Here is a 15,162-nt window from a genome sequence, read left to right on the forward strand (position 1 = left end):
GCTGGACATCTGAATGCTGCTGCTAACATCACCGTCTATTTTCTCCTTCCTTGCCCGTGAATAGTCATCTTATTTTTGCTAACGCTCCAATTTTATTCTGTACACCTAACATTTCCAACGCTTCAGCATGAAGTCGCACAGAAGACTCTCTGTAAAGGGAGAAGATCTCTGTATCTTGGGAATTTTGCATCTAAAACCACTAATTACACCTAGCCTCCAAATTTCCAGGACTGAATCATTCGACATCCTGCCCAAAGATGGAAAATGAAAAAGGGGAACATCAGATGCCAGCGGTCGCGACTGGGAAACTACTTTTTCCGAAAACACTACGGCACGGCTCACTACAACACATATCGCCAGGAGACAGCGCTATTGTGCAAAGCATAAATGCACCAGAGCCCAAAAGCAGCTGTGACAGAAGAGATCTTTCTTCTTCTTCAAAAAAAAAGTGCTAAGCGGAAAGGCAGCTATTAGCAGCTGCACAGGTGGGGATACGTGGGAGCTGGTGAGCAAACCAACGTCACAGGAGGGCAAAGAGGAAAAGGGTGCAGGAAAACTCTCACAGTTCAGCAGGTTTATACAACTGGAAAAACAACAACACTTAAAAAAGGGGATATCAGCACCGTGGGCAATTTGAAAGCTATTACCGCCACGGGCCGAGCAGCATTTGCATTACTGCCTTCAGAGGAGCTGTTTATAGGAGCATAAGGGAGCGGGTGTACCGACCAGGGCGAGCGCACAAACCCTGCCCTCGTGCAACCTTCCCGCAAGCATCACGCAGGTGACGGGACGGTGGAGAATCAGGCCTGGCGTAAGCACAAAAGCAGCTTCGGAGGATACTAATGAACTTACGGCATCCAAGCTGGTCTGTTTGCACGGGAAGGAGAACGTGAAGCCAAGAGGAAGCCGTGCACCTTTTATTCCCATGTAATCCAGGAAGTCAGAAATGCAGGTAACGATGTGATCAAACAGCTTGAAGGAGAAAAGTCACACATTTGAGTTTGTACATGTTACACTTAAGTGTGTACTTAAGAAGTGGCAATGCTGCAGAAGGGGAGCACACAAACTCACCTCTTCTCCTGTGCCCTGCATCACTTCTATAGGAATGGCGTATATCTTATTGTGCATTTCTACCGTTCTCCTTTTACCGCTGCGGATTTTCACCAGCAAAACTCTGAAGTTGGTTCCTCCAAGGTCAAGTGCCAGAAAGTCTCCGTTCTCTGTAAAAGAATAGGGGTAAAAGAATAGGATAAATGCAATCTAGAAAAAGAGGTCCACTTCTCCCCAGAAGGTGAAGGTGCCTATCACATGGAGATTTTAGGTGCTGCTCTGTTTATTCCAGACCTTTTTCTTTCCTTCCCCTTTTTTTAATTAACGAGGGAAAGAGGGCCCACACCATAGCTCCTTCAGAAAAAGGACAAACGTGGTCAGCCGCGCTGGAAAGCCAAGCGCTGCCCAGGGTCTACCTGTCCCATCCGGCGTGCTGCGGACGAAGGTGGGCAGCATTTTCACTTTGGCGGTCTCGTGGGTCTTCTTCCTCAGCCCCGCTTCCATCTCCGTCCTCATCCTCTTCTTCACCTGCAGCAGCTGCTCGTGCGTGAGCTTGAACTCGGCCAGGGTCTCGTCGATGAGCCGGTGCTGCTCCGACAGCCGGTAAGCCACCGCCGTCACCATGGCCGCCCCCTTCCCGCTGCCGCTCTCCGACAGCAGGAACCGCACGTCCGAGTCGGGCACCAAGCGCCGGGTGGTCTTGTGCAAGCGCCGGGCGTACCTGCGGGGAAGGGACGCTTGCGAGCCCACCGCCCCGCGTCCTCCAGCGCCGACGCGGCCAAACGGCGCGAGGAGGGCGAGGAGCGCCGAGCTTGGGGAGCAGCCCGGCCCCCGCGAGGCACACGGGGTGCCTTTGGGCTGCGCTCCCGCTTCTGCCAACACCCGCCTTTTTCAACCAAAGAGCGACAAGCTGAAAATAAAATTGCTTTTTTTTTCAAAAGCTTCCCCCACAAAACGCTCAGCCCTCCCAGCCAGCGCCAATACCAAGGTCTGTCCTGCGCGCTGTGTGCTCCCCCCGCTCCACGTACCTACGGATAAATCCTACAGACGAGACCGAAAACTGGCTCGTTTTCATTTCGTCATCAGACCTGCACACTGCCCATTTCCTCGATTCCCTTTTTCTGACCTGGGCAACACTTGTGCCCGAGCCCCCCCCGAGCAGGCGGAGGCCAGCAGCTGCTCCCGAAGGCCGGCAGGACTAGGGGCCAGGGCGGCTGCGGCATTTGTGACACCAAAACTCTCGCCAAGCAGGTTGCTGGGATAACCCCATGCAAAAGGGCTCAACTTCCTCCTCGAACTTTACATAAACCTGAACAACTCTTTGGTTAAAAAAGTAGCTTTCAAAAAAGGGGGGGAAAGACCAAGCTAGACCTTTTTAAAAGGCATGGGAACGTAAGCACCAATTTTTCCAAGAGGATCTTCAGCAAAACTGCAAAACGGTGTTAAACACGGCCGTTTTCAAAACAACTGAGCTTAAACCGCAAACAGCGATGGGGCCGCGTTGACGAAGGTCTCCTGAAAGCCCAGCCCGCGGGCACGCTCTGCTCAAAGCGGCCCCCCGCCCGGAGGTCTGCCGAGCCGCGCGGGACTCACTGCGGGTGCATCTTGTAGAGGGAGCCGTCCACCCCCACGGTGGTGCGGAGCCGGCCGACCCCCTTGTTGTCGCGCAGCTGGCAGAGGATGGCCCCCAGCGTGGCGGCCACCAGGTTGGCCGAGCGGAAGGACACGATGGTGCAGACGTGCTGGACGGCCACGCAGTCCTCGTGCGACGGCTCCACGCCCAGGCGGGTTAAGATGTCTTTGGCTTTGCTCAGGCCTTCTTTGCTCCTGCGGAGGGAGGGTTTCGCAGCGCGCTTTAGGGGGGAAAGCTATGAAAAGCAGAACTGAGGCACGTCCGACCACAGGTGGTCCCACGCATGGCAGCACCACGGAGGGTTTGAGAAGGGCGTTAGAGAGAAATCAGCAACGACCCCTCCGAGCACTTCTACAGACTGGGGAAATTAAATGCATTTTCATCATGCTGATGCTGTGAACCCCAAACAGCTCCTCCGTGCCGGAGCTGGAAGTGCCAGCGAGGTCCTGAGCCTACAGCTAATCCCACACTCGCATGCTTGCATGTCTCGATAAATTAAGCGCAGCGTGAAGAACAAAACCCAGACCCAAAGCTGCCCAAGTGATCTAATGGGTCTCTTTTCAGACTTTTACAGCCTCGCTGACTGTTTGCCCCTTGTACCGAGGTTTCCCACGTTAGCACCCAGCCTGAGCGCAAAGCCTCTGAGGGAGCTCCCCCCACACCCAGCTCGGTCACGTTCAAGAGAAAACGCGGTGGGCATATCTCGTCAGTCCTAAAAGGATGTGTGGAGCGTAGTTAAGGGCTCTTGCATCTCACCAGCGACAGACAGAAATTGGGAACTGCCGCAGACTTATAACCAAGGTGCTCTTTGGGGTGTGCGGTGGAATCTCAGGTCAGATTTTGCTCTCAGTAACCCAAGTCCCTGGCCAATTTCCACCCCTCTTTTCTCACCGTCGTTCAACATTGCGTCAGCTCCACCCAGACCTCTGTGGTTAAGACGGATGGATCCACACGTTTAGTGGAAAGCTGCTTAGAAAAGCAGTCTGCAGGGGTACGAGTACAAGGCAGGGCACAACAGGCCTGTCGGAGATGCTGGCTGTCCCCTGGGCCTTGCACTCGGCCAACGCTGCCTCCACACGCGCACAGAAAACAGGAGCTTTTCCAAAGGCACAGTTGGCCTGATGGACACAGCGCAAGCAACCCCAGTGATGTGAATTTTAAAAGCCAGCAAGCGCTGAGCGAGAGGGCAGCGGTGCTGCAACAAACCAGCTAGCACACAGCTGGGAGGCCAGCACGTAGCACCCACCACCGCTGCCGCCGCCGAGGCCGAGCGCTCCGGCTTCTTTGTCACTCGTATTTTCTCCCTGCCCGGCGATCTCGTGGAGACGGCCAGGAGCAACACAAGCATCTCGAGGAGGCCCTCAGCCAATTCATTCCCGCGCTTAGTGGCAGCGCAGGGACATCAGGCGCACGGACAGGGAGGCTGGTGTCCCCGCAGGCAGGCTCAGCCTCGGGCTTCACAGCCGCTCCCACCCCACGGCAGGCTTTTACCGGCAGTAAATCCCAGGAAAAGGGCAATTCCACCACCAGCGCGTGGCCAAAGCCTGCCTTCGCGGCCCGGAGGAGAGGGTGCTGCTGGGCTCAGGTGGGCCACGGTGGCAACCGCCCTCAGCACAGCGTGTTCCCCATAAAGGGGGCACCAGAAGATGAACATGCAGAGCCATTACTGGGGGGGAAAAAGGGCGAGGTACTCACTTTTCTATGGCAGAAACGTGCTTCGTCTCAAACTTCCCTTTGGTCAGAAGCTCAGGGGTGATTCTCCCCTCAAAGAGCAGCCCCTCCTTGGCCATCTTCACCAGGATGAGCCTGACCAGCTCCCCCATGTACAGCCCGCTCACCATCTTCTCAAACCTGCCGGGAAAGACAGCAGCAGTCACCGCGGGCAAACTCTGGTCTTACTCAAAACATCCTTCGAACGCTGAATTCAAAGAGCAAGCGGAAAGGGAGCAAGGACTGGAAAACACGCTCACCTCCTGGGAGCCAGAAACTGCACCTACACGCTGAGGAAGGCTGAGCTGCTGTGGCTTTGGTGGCCCTGCCCAGGGCCGTCCTGCCAAGGGGCCCCGCTTGCTCTTGCAGACAAGCCGAGCGCACTGCTGCCGCAGCGCCAGGGCCTCCGCGCCAGGAAGGGCTCAGGCGAGCACAACGCAAGGCCTCGCTGCACAGGACGGGAACAGCCTTGGAACCAGCAAGCGGGAGGCATTTATGCCCTTTTTATTTATTTATTTTTTAACAGCACTGATCAAACAACTGGAAGGCAGTCACAAAGGAAGCAAGAACATCTTTAATAAATTAAAGCGCGGAATGAATTAAATCAAGCAAATACTCGTTTCCAGCTGGCATCCATCTGTCTGCTGCGCCTTCTCGCACTCCCCCTCTCGTTTTCACTGCCTCCACAAGCAAAGGTGACTTTGGACTTTCTTCAGTAATGCAAGACGTTCCCCAAACCACAGAAAGTGAGGATGGGAGGGACTCGCGGGTTTTCTACTCTATCCTCTATCCCCGTGGTCAACGCTAGACACGCTCGCCAGCACCAGACCTTTGTCCAACCTGTCCTTAACAGGCTCCCAGGATGGAGGTGGCACGGCCACCCTCCTCCAGCGCTGCCTTACCCTCGACACTGAACAGTCTGTCCTCACATCTCACCAAACCTGCTGCTGCTCCTGAGGAAGAGCTGCTTGTCCCATCCTCAGCGAGCAGCACGTCCCTTTCCTTTTTGCAGATCCCTTGAGCTACGTGAGGGCTGTCACCGTGTTCGTCCTCCTCCTCCTCAGACTCCCCCAGCTCCTCCTGGGTTTTCCCCGGCACCGCGTGCGCTGGGCCTGCCTTCCTCCGCCGGCTTTGAACGCACTGCCGCGCCCTGGGACCTGGCTCTGCAAGGGGACCGCTCCCCGGCCCAGCGCTTCAAAACGAGCCCCTCTGACCTTCAGCTCCGGCCTCCCTCAGCTCCCCCAACGCTGCCGTGCAAGGCGAAAGGGAAAAGAAAAAAGAAAAGAAAAGAAAAAACCAACCCTGACAAGGCACCAGTGAGATCAGAAACGCTACAGACATCTGAGCCGTGGCTGGACTGCGCGAGGGCTCGAGACCTGCTTAAAAAGCAGGAGCAGGACAGGGCTGGAGCTGATGGGAAATAAATCGTGAGTGTGTGGAAACAAATCACGACTCTGAAGACAAGATGCATCTGAACTACCGAACGAACCAAGTGCAAATCTGAGACAAGATCCGAGATAACACAGGCAGCCTGGGACGCCAATGGGACCTTGCAAGGTGGCCGCTCTGCCTCAGAGTTTGCTCTCCTGCCCTGTTCAGCGCAATAATTAAGATAACAAACAAGCCTGAGTTAATTTTAATCACCTGGCTCAGGCGAGAAGTACGGCGATAAGCTGTGAACCGAAGCCGACAAAGTAAATACCCGTAGCCCTAATGGAGAGGTTTATAACCCTGGCCAGATCCCGCACTTCCCGGGGAAGGTCCGCTCTGCTTCAGCAGCTGCTAGCGGTGCAACGCCGAAGCAAAGAGCAAACTGCTCAGGGCCCAGGGGAGCCCCTGTCCTCTTCCAGGCGGGCAGCTCCGGGCGGTCCTCAGCCACCGCTCCGGGCTGCTCTGGCCCTTCGCCTAGATCACACCGCACATCAGCCGCAAAGCTCGCAAATAAAAGCCTCGCTTACAGCTGTTTTCCGGGATTGAGGGAGCCACGGTCGATCTCGCGGTCGAACTCGGTCCTGATATCTTCCAGGGAGCCGTCGTCCCCGAAGGCCCCCCACTCCGTGTTAATGCACATCCTCCCCTCGTCGCCCTCCACCAGGTCGATGTGCCTCATCTCCTCCATGTAGCAGGCGTTGGTGCCCGTGCCTTTAGGGAGAGGACGTCAGGAACAGGCCGCCCAAAGCAACAAGCCGCGCGCACGCTGCAGCAGCCATGTGCGTTACCAATGATCAGGCCAACTTCGCAACGCTGGTCGTCAAAACCGCAGGTCATCATGGTCCCGACGGTGTCGTTCACCACTGCCATGATATCCGCGTCGTAGTCCTGACGGGGGAACACAGCATCGCCTGTACCACCTGGCTTCTCCGGAAAACACCACTCGTGCTTATCACCAGCCCTGCTCATACCCACCGGTTTCCCCAGTAACGGCAGATAAATTATATGTCTAAATACCACAGCAGCTTTTTTTTTTTAAAAAATATCATCTGCTCTGTCTGTCAATGCCTATCCCGTGCCCAAGAATACCGAGAGCAGGTTAATGCACCAGGCAAGCCGTGAACAGCAGCAGCAGCAGCAGAGTAGGCTGCAGAGAGCAAAGGCCCTGCTGCCACGTAAACATCCTTAGAAGAGGGAAAAAAGAGAAAGGTGCATGCATGAGAGAGGGAGGAGCTGTGCAATTAAAAGATCATGGAGCAATTTGATACAGTTTTTTGAGAAATCAGTCTAGATAGTATTCCCGAGGTGCCTATTTCTCTTGGAATTCACTTAAAACATCTGGGATGTTTACTTCAAGCGAAGATTTTAATAGGAGCATTTAAGCAAATAATGCAATTAAAGACTATCAAAGCGATCTGCAATCCTTCCTTTCCAGGTGCTTTGGCGCGTTACTCCGCCTGCCCCCAAGCCTGACGCAGTGAGGGACCACAGTAACGCTGCTTGCTGACGGTCAGGCTCAGGCTTGCTTAAAAGTCCCCTTAAAAGCCCACGGCAGACCCACGGGGCCTGCGGCCAAGCAGCACGCCAGCTTGCTCGGACGTGGGACGAAACGAGAAGGAAGCACGGCTCACCCCCCGCTTCTTGATGGCCCGGTTCAGCAGCTTCACCACGTCAGCTCCCTCCACGCCGCTCGCTTTGAAGCGCTTCGTCCAGGTGATGAGGATGCCCTGAGGAAAGAGCAGAGCCACACAGCCGCGACTTCACTCTTTCTCTCTAAAAACAAGACTTTTGTACTTCAAATGCATCCTCAGGTCTCTCTCCTGCCGTGACCTACCAATCCAACCTGGACGACTGACGGTCCCTGATCCTCATCAGCAGTCGCTGGAGAGATGGGAAGCGTTTTTCCCTCTCCCTTGCCAGAAAGCATTTTGTTCCCGTTTCTCTCTTCCGCCCACTCTCCTTCCTCTTACTCCTCAACAGCTTTTCTTGGAAAACCACTGAATCCTTTGGGGCCGCGGAAATTGGCTGCTCCCGGAAAAAGCCCCAAGGGAAGGGACAGGGCGCCTGCAGGAGCGGGAGGCCGCCCGGCACCGTCGCCGGGGCCCGTTTCACCCTGGGACGGCGTTCACGGGTTAAGGCAAACACTGCAAGTGGAGCAAGGGCTACAACCCTTAAATATATACGTGTGTGTGTGTGTGTACGTGTGCAAAAAGCGAACTGCCAGTGCTCGCTGAAAATTTAGCATCTGACTGACTAGGTACATACCTAAAAATCAAAACATGCTATATAGTTAGACCTGCACCCAGCGAGTGCAACGAGACCTGAGCGAACGCCGCTGGGCTGGATCTTTTCCAGTTACAGCCTGCTGAGGGGGGGAAAGGCGTTGTAACAGCCTGGCAAAACCACTACCGTGTTTACACCGTAAACCGTGACGCCGAGGCTCCCACGCAGAGCCGGCACGAAACAGTCGGTGCTTCAGCGTCACCTGTGAATCAGCTCCTCCAAGCCTCACAGTGACACAAACCACTCATTTATTCCCCAGAACGCCGCCTTTCTGGGACGCTGCTGTCAGAGCCGCGCTTTAATAACGCGGCAGCTCTTTTGCCTGTTAGGAAAACTGCGACATGTCCTTACCTCATCCAGCTTGGATTGCCGGCACGGGAAAGAAAACGTAAACCCGACTGGCAACTTCTTGTCTTTGATCTGTTGTTTCTCCATAAAGTCTCCCAGGCATTCAGCAACGTGATCAAAAAGCTACAAAAAAGGGAAAACGCAGAACAGCCATGAATCGAGATACAGCTTAGGGGAGAGAAGATTTCAAACTGCGTATGAAAACTGCACGGGGTGGGGGAAGCGGGGGACATACCTGCTCCAAATTTTTCAAGACATGTAAATGACCGAGCTCTGTGGCACTGTATATTAATGCCTTAGTAATTAATAAGTTACAAAACCAGTTGTTCTTTAATGCATCTAATTCTGCACGGCGTCTTTTACAGCGGTATAAAAATGCTTTTCCTGGAACAAGTGGCACGTGACTCTCCTACCTGCCATAATCCTTCTGCTTGACACTGGGGAGAACAAAATATTCTTTTAACCTTCCGCTAACAGGACGACGTATCTTAAAAGAGTGTGAGGGATTGGATCCCACGCGAGGCTAAGCACTTTCACAAAGAAGCAGAAGAGAAAAACACCTCAAAGCCGGTCCCGAGGCAGGGATCAAGCCCTGTCCACCAAAACACCACAGACGCACAGGTACACACTGGTACCGAAAAGCCAGACCTGCCCTGAACTGACCAACACTGCAAACGGACGTTAAACCGATTACCAAGTCTCCTCTTGCCCCAGAAGATAACTTCACATTTCAGCTCCCTGAAAAAAAAATCCATCTGCAGCTTCGGCAGGCAGAAGCCAGGAAAACTGCCCAGCACAGTGGGGATAACTGGGACAACTGGGAGGAGCACAAACAGGCATCTGTCCCGGCTGCTGGTCGCAGTGAGCTCTCCCAGCTTCATTCAGAGCGATTTACACAATCTCAGAGGGACAGAAAACCACTGCGGACAGACTGCAGCAATCCTGAGCCTGAAAAGCAGTATTTCCCTGTTTGAGGCAGGTCAAGAAGCAGCACGTGCAACAGTAATGTTTAACAGAACACATTTAAACCCATTCCTGAAACGAGATCAAATTTGATTAAGCCCAATTACAGCGGTTTCCCAGGGGAAACGCTGCCATTCATCGCTCCAGGCAAATCAGGGACATTTCGCTGAGCGGGCACAGCGGAAAAGGTCGGGAAAAGAATATACACTGCACTTCTGTAATGCCGTTTTCAGCTATTCCACTATTCTCAGCCAAAAGGAGAATTTTAGCTAAGCGATAAAATACAACGCTCTCTCCAAGAGGAGCACAGCAGCGACAGGATTATACATTTCTGACAAGTTTTCCATCTTGCTGAACGCTCAATCCTGCTAAACCTTCAGCTGCCACCAGGACTACGGATGTTCACCAGGGGCCAACTGCAAACCGGGCGGCAACGGAGGGGCCAGGAGGCACAAGTTTTGCTCCAAAACCCCCCCGGCGGACTCGTCAGGCGTGGGGAGCGCTCCGCGGGGAGCACGGCGCGTGCCCGGCCCTCCGCCGCACGGGCAGAGCGAGTTAACCATTAGCCACGTCCGCGGCATTGCAGTAGCGGCGTCCAGCCGATGCTGTACAGTCCTGCTGAACCTTTTTTATTTAATAAAGCACAGCAAGACGACACTGCTTAAAAGGAGGAAAGAAAGAGAGGCGCATTTATTGATTTTGCTACCATGAGTTTTAGTTAGCTCCTAAGGAGACTCAAGAAAGCATCTGTACGTGCAATGCCCACAATAATACCCAAACCTCGAATCGGCCAGGCCGGGAGAGGCAATGCTACGCGGTTCCTGCAGATTTCATTAAAACAGCGCAGGCAGATGGAGGAGGAGCCCAAATCGCTGCCCGCTCCCGGGCACCGCGCGGCAGGCAACGGCGTGAGCTCAGCTACACTGCCGAACGCCAGTGGACACAACGAACACCCCAGCCGAGAGGGAAGCAACCAAAATTTACACTTCTAAGGGCCCGAAAGGATCCAACCACGAGACACTGAGCGATAAAACATCAGGCTTCATTAATTCCTCCGGTCGCGATATTGCCTGTTCGGCTCTGACTCCAAAAAGTTTCTGTACGGATTCGTTTGGCTGGGGGCCAGCGAACTTTGGCAAGCGTCTGAAGATCCGAGTTCGGATGCGGTCGCCTGGCTAGGGAAGCTACCAAGAACTGCAGGGGCGAGGAAACCGCAGCTAGGAAGCAGGAGAGCAGCTCCAAATCTGACGCCCACCTGCAGGGGCTGCAGAACACAAAAAGCAACCCATAAATCAAGCCTTAAATGCGCTGCCGTTCTCCGCGTTGATGAGGAAGACCTCTTACAAAGTTCAGACCCGCTATCCTACTGCCGAAGTCAACAGGAGTTCTGCCCTCGACTTCAGCAGGGAGTCGCAGAAGGCTGCTCCAGCCTGACAGGTGCACAAAAATAGATGTTTGAACGCAACGGAGTGGAAAATATCGAAACGAACTGTGCCAGCGAGGCATGAAGTCATAATTCATGATCCCTCCAATAAGCTGATTATGTCTTAGGATTTTAAGCGTATAACTCACCGAAGTTAATGCCACAGCTTGCTGAAAAGCACATTAGTAACCTACACCGCGCAGGAGGTTCGCTCCAAGTATTGCACTAATCTGGCTCGCAGCTTCAGGAGAACCTGGATGAGGGACGTCGGAGTCCTCAGGACCAAACCACCGCCTGCTCAGGTGCCTCCCGGCATCCCTCGCGCTTCCCGGGGAGGCCTGACGGCACAGCCAGCACCTCAGCTGTGGTTAGTTTCTGTCACGGGACATCTCAGGACCCAGATCTAACTCTGACGATCCTCCCTGTCTTTTCCAGGTACTTCAGTACTGGAAATGATCTAGGCTGCACCTCCACCAGGCTGGTCTAAGCTACGTCTCTTCCCCCCAGGGCAAGTGGAAGCCGCCCTTGCCTGCCTCTTCTCTAATCTAAAAGCCATGACTAAGTCTATCAGGCTGAGCTCTGTGCTGCTGCTTCCCAACAGCCAAATTGCCTTTGGATATTTAAAAAGTAACACACCATCAAGACAAAGCGCACTGATGCATCTACGCGCAGAGTCAGCGCAAGAAAGGACGGAGATGCGACGTCTCCCCAGGCTCCCTCCCCGGCTTCTCCGGCTTGCCTTCGCCGCTCCTCCTCACCCTGCCGGGAGCCCAAACCTGCCTCCTCACCTCCTGCCTTTCGGGCTGCTCGCTCGAACCGGCATCGCTAGCTCGATCCGGGCAGGAGTCCCAAACCTTTCCCCTTCCTCATCCGGGGGCTGCTCCGCAAGTTTCCCAGAAGAGGAACAGCAGGACGGCTCAGCTGCACAACGGCACTTGGGGCCTCAAGGCTGGGCAGCCTTGGAGAAGCCGGAGGGAGAAACGCCGGGATGAGGCCGCTGCCCGCAGCGGGAAGAGCAAGGGAGCACCAGGTACAGCTGGCGATGCCGAGAGGGGAATACTGATTTGTGGGAATACTGATTTCCCTATCTCCGCCTGCGACAGGCAGCTTGGCTCAGCTCCCCTCCGAAACCTCTCCGTGGGAAAGCTGCTGCACGTTCTTTCGGCCAGATAACAAAGTAATAACATTAGGAAAAGCCTTTAAGAGGAATGCATTTTATTATTGTCGTTCAGATACCACAAACATTTTTATACCAATGTTTCTTAGGAGCAATGATGCACGCTACTGCATAAGAATGTAGCAGTGGTTATTACCTACAAATGTTAAGGTTATTAAGATGACTACAGAAAATATACTAAGGATAGAAATGCCCTTTACATCATTTTTCCATTTTTTTCATTCTTTTAAAACAGACTGCAAGTTTCCTACAGGTCTCTTATATTCTTAAATAGCACCTCATTTTAAAAAAAAAAGTGTAAAAACATGTCCTTTCCAACAATAAAAGTTACCTGTTTTGTGTTACACTGACACAGGGACACAGTTGTATTTAAAATACTCACTGTAATCTATTTCTTAATCATAAAAAGAAAACAAATTCTTCCAAATAACCAAATCTGAAATCCAAGTGAATGGATTCAAATATTGTTTTCCACTGTTAGAAAATGGGAGACTAAAAAAACCCATACCATTTATTCAGCAAAAATCAAGCTGAAGTTGTCCCAAAACATCCCATCAGCTTCCTGTGATGTTTTTGATGTACTTGTAATTTCTCACGAATGCTGAGCTCCTCAGGCTGCCAGGACAGATACTTGCGCTGTCGTCAATATTTCTATCCATCATCTAGCACCCCCTTTGCAGAGCTGGGCTTGCTACTTACTCGCAGAAACTGAGTTGTTTTCCTGCTCTTCATTCCTATCCGTGGCAAGTAACTTTACTACAGAAGTATAGAAATATACATTTTTTCTAACGGCCAAAAGTCTCCCACACAATAACAGCAGACTTGCAGTACTCTTGAATGCTCTCTTACTAACTACTGCTTATTTATTCTCAGTATTGTAAGCGTAACTATTAGAATGATCATTCTTGTGTTTTATTCATTTATTTTTTAAATGATAGTGTAAAAACAGCTGATCTTTAGAGATGCATCCTAAAGAGAAGGCACTTACCCGTGTCCCACTGCCATGCATGATGTCTTCAGGCGTATTATAAATTTCAGTTTCCATTTGTACCGTCTGCTTTTTCTCGTGTGACACCTTCACCCGCAGAATCCGAAAATAAGAACCACCAAGATCCAGTGCAATGAAATCGCCTTTCTCTATGGGGAAAACAAGACATAAGTGATTAAACTTTGCACGCAACATACATGTGGAAAACACCAAGTACATGTTAAGCAAACGTACATAAGTGCAGAGAGCTTAGAGCAAGTAATTTCTGTCTGCAGCGCATCGTTTGCAGTGTCAGGCTAATTCCCTACCATTCAGCACGAGGTTAGTGCAACGGCAACGCTGACCGCCGGCGGTACCAGGATAACTACTACGAGGGCTCGTCCAAAGAGAGCGGGCTGGCAGTGGACAGCTCGTATCCAGGTCTTGTGACCGAGCTGGCAAAGATCTCGGGATCAAGCTGAAAAGATGTTGAGTACAGAGAGCAAAATGAAGTTTCCCTGAGGGTTTCACACGCTGCCCAGCTATCCGCCAAGTCACGCTCTCACTGCTGCCTGCGGAGCAAGGCAAACGTATTTGCTGAGCCGGGGCTGACCACGGTGCTACCTCGTCTTATCGAGGAGGGAGCAAACAAAGAGAGCAATCACTGAAGCCCGAGGAAGAGGTGATATCTGGCGAAGCAGGGCACACAGCGCTTATCAGACAGGCCGGCACACGCGGGCTGCACTTCCTCGCTGCAGGTTTGACGGGCGCTCGCGTCCGCACAGCGTCCGTCCCCAGTTTTAAGGCACTTCTCGTCTTCACCCCGAATTTTTACCCATCGATTTGCACCTTTCTGCCTGCCCCAGAAATCCCATGAGCTTCGGGCAGCCCAAGCTGCTTTCCTTTCACCAGGGGTGCTTGTCGCAGCCGGCACCGCTGCTGCTGGGTCCTGCCCGTCTCCCACCCCCTCCCACAGCGCGGCCTGGCCTCTCGTTTCCATTCGCCCCTCCTGCCAAGTTTAATCGATGGCTTTGGGAAGGCCATTCCCAACATCTTCACCGTTTTTCCATTTCTATCCAAATTCGGTGCGGAAAGACCTTCAGTGGTCCAGCAGACCGCTAGCTGTTGAAGTGCCACCTCAGACTTCGACTCAGCTCTCAAAGCCCTCTGACCCCACGTTGCCATCAAAAAAAAGTGCTGGGTCTGCAATTTACCTGCTAGGATCTCCAGACCCAAACTTGCCTCCGAGACCATTCGGCCCACGCACAGGCCAAAACTACCTGCAGTTGTCTTCAACTCTCGATGGAGGCTTCTTCCTCATCAGCCTGGACTCGGATGAGCCTCCAGGAGCCACAAAGAACAGCAACTTCCACGCAGAAAACTCAACAAACTTCATGACACACAGCGTGAGCCCGTAACCCTTAATGCAAATCTCACGATGCCTTAGACAAGGGCTGATTCTCTACCAAGTCTGCCAAAATCCAGATCACGCAGTGCTTCCCTATCTGTTTCCAAACAGCGCGGCTTTAAACATCGTTTTCTTCCAATATGATGGTCTTTTAAAATGAGATCCCATCTAAAAACTGTGCATGCAGTTCCCTGTATCACGTTTTGCATAAAAAAATTCAGTGCTTTGTAGCCTCCCTCACCGTGAGGAGGCCAGAAGAAAAATGTCCATCGCAAGTGTCTCGTTAAGCCAAATACCTGAATAAGCTTTATCATAATAGAGTATCAATTGTCAAACATAAGCCGTTACCTCCGCTAAATAATGGAAAATCAACACAGGAGCAGATGGCACTTTTTCAAGCCTAAATGCACCCTAGTACATACTCCAGACAAACAGCGCACTTCAGAAAGGTCCTCTCTGGCAGCGTGTTAACAGATTAGCGCATTTGATTTCCAGCACAGTCAGGCTCCTCGCAAGGAGAAATTTAGTGAGAGCTACCCTTTTTGGTTAAAAAGAAAAAACAGCCCTGAACTAAAATGTAAAGTTTGCTATATGCGAAGTAACAGTTTTCTTTCAGAGCATTTCAGGAGTTAAGCCCAAGTAGCAGGATTTAATCCAGGCTTTATAACAAAAAGGTGCCATTAAAACTGCTACAGATAATTTAGGAAGATCCTTGAAAAGCACTTTGAGTTAACGTGAGATATTGTCTCGGGCCTTCTGGACAAAACCT

General features: G+C 52.4%; 1 protein-coding gene across 1 annotated transcript in view; it reads right to left on the bottom strand.

Moving 5' to 3' along the window:
• Positions 1-15,162, bottom strand: part of LOC112986873 (hexokinase-1) — a 30,445-nt gene that overhangs the window by 9,804 nt on the left and 5,479 nt on the right. Inside the window, exons 3-12 of the mRNA XM_026106391.2 lie at positions 13,007-13,155; positions 8,459-8,578; positions 7,456-7,551; positions 6,613-6,712; positions 6,352-6,535; positions 4,379-4,534; positions 2,644-2,877; positions 1,467-1,771; positions 1,072-1,220; positions 853-972 (exon numbers count right to left, since the gene is read on the bottom strand). Coding sequence (XP_025962176.1) covers positions 853-972; positions 1,072-1,220; positions 1,467-1,771; positions 2,644-2,877; positions 4,379-4,534; positions 6,352-6,535; positions 6,613-6,712; positions 7,456-7,551; positions 8,459-8,578; positions 13,007-13,155 — 1,613 coding nt within the window. The remainder of the gene's footprint in view (positions 1-852; positions 973-1,071; positions 1,221-1,466; positions 1,772-2,643; positions 2,878-4,378; positions 4,535-6,351; positions 6,536-6,612; positions 6,713-7,455; positions 7,552-8,458; positions 8,579-13,006; positions 13,156-15,162) is intronic.

Source organism: Dromaius novaehollandiae, chromosome 6 (genome assembly GCF_036370855.1).
Source record: "Dromaius novaehollandiae isolate bDroNov1 chromosome 6, bDroNov1.hap1, whole genome shotgun sequence".
Lineage (NCBI taxonomy): Eukaryota > Metazoa > Chordata > Aves > Casuariiformes > Dromaiidae > Dromaius > Dromaius novaehollandiae.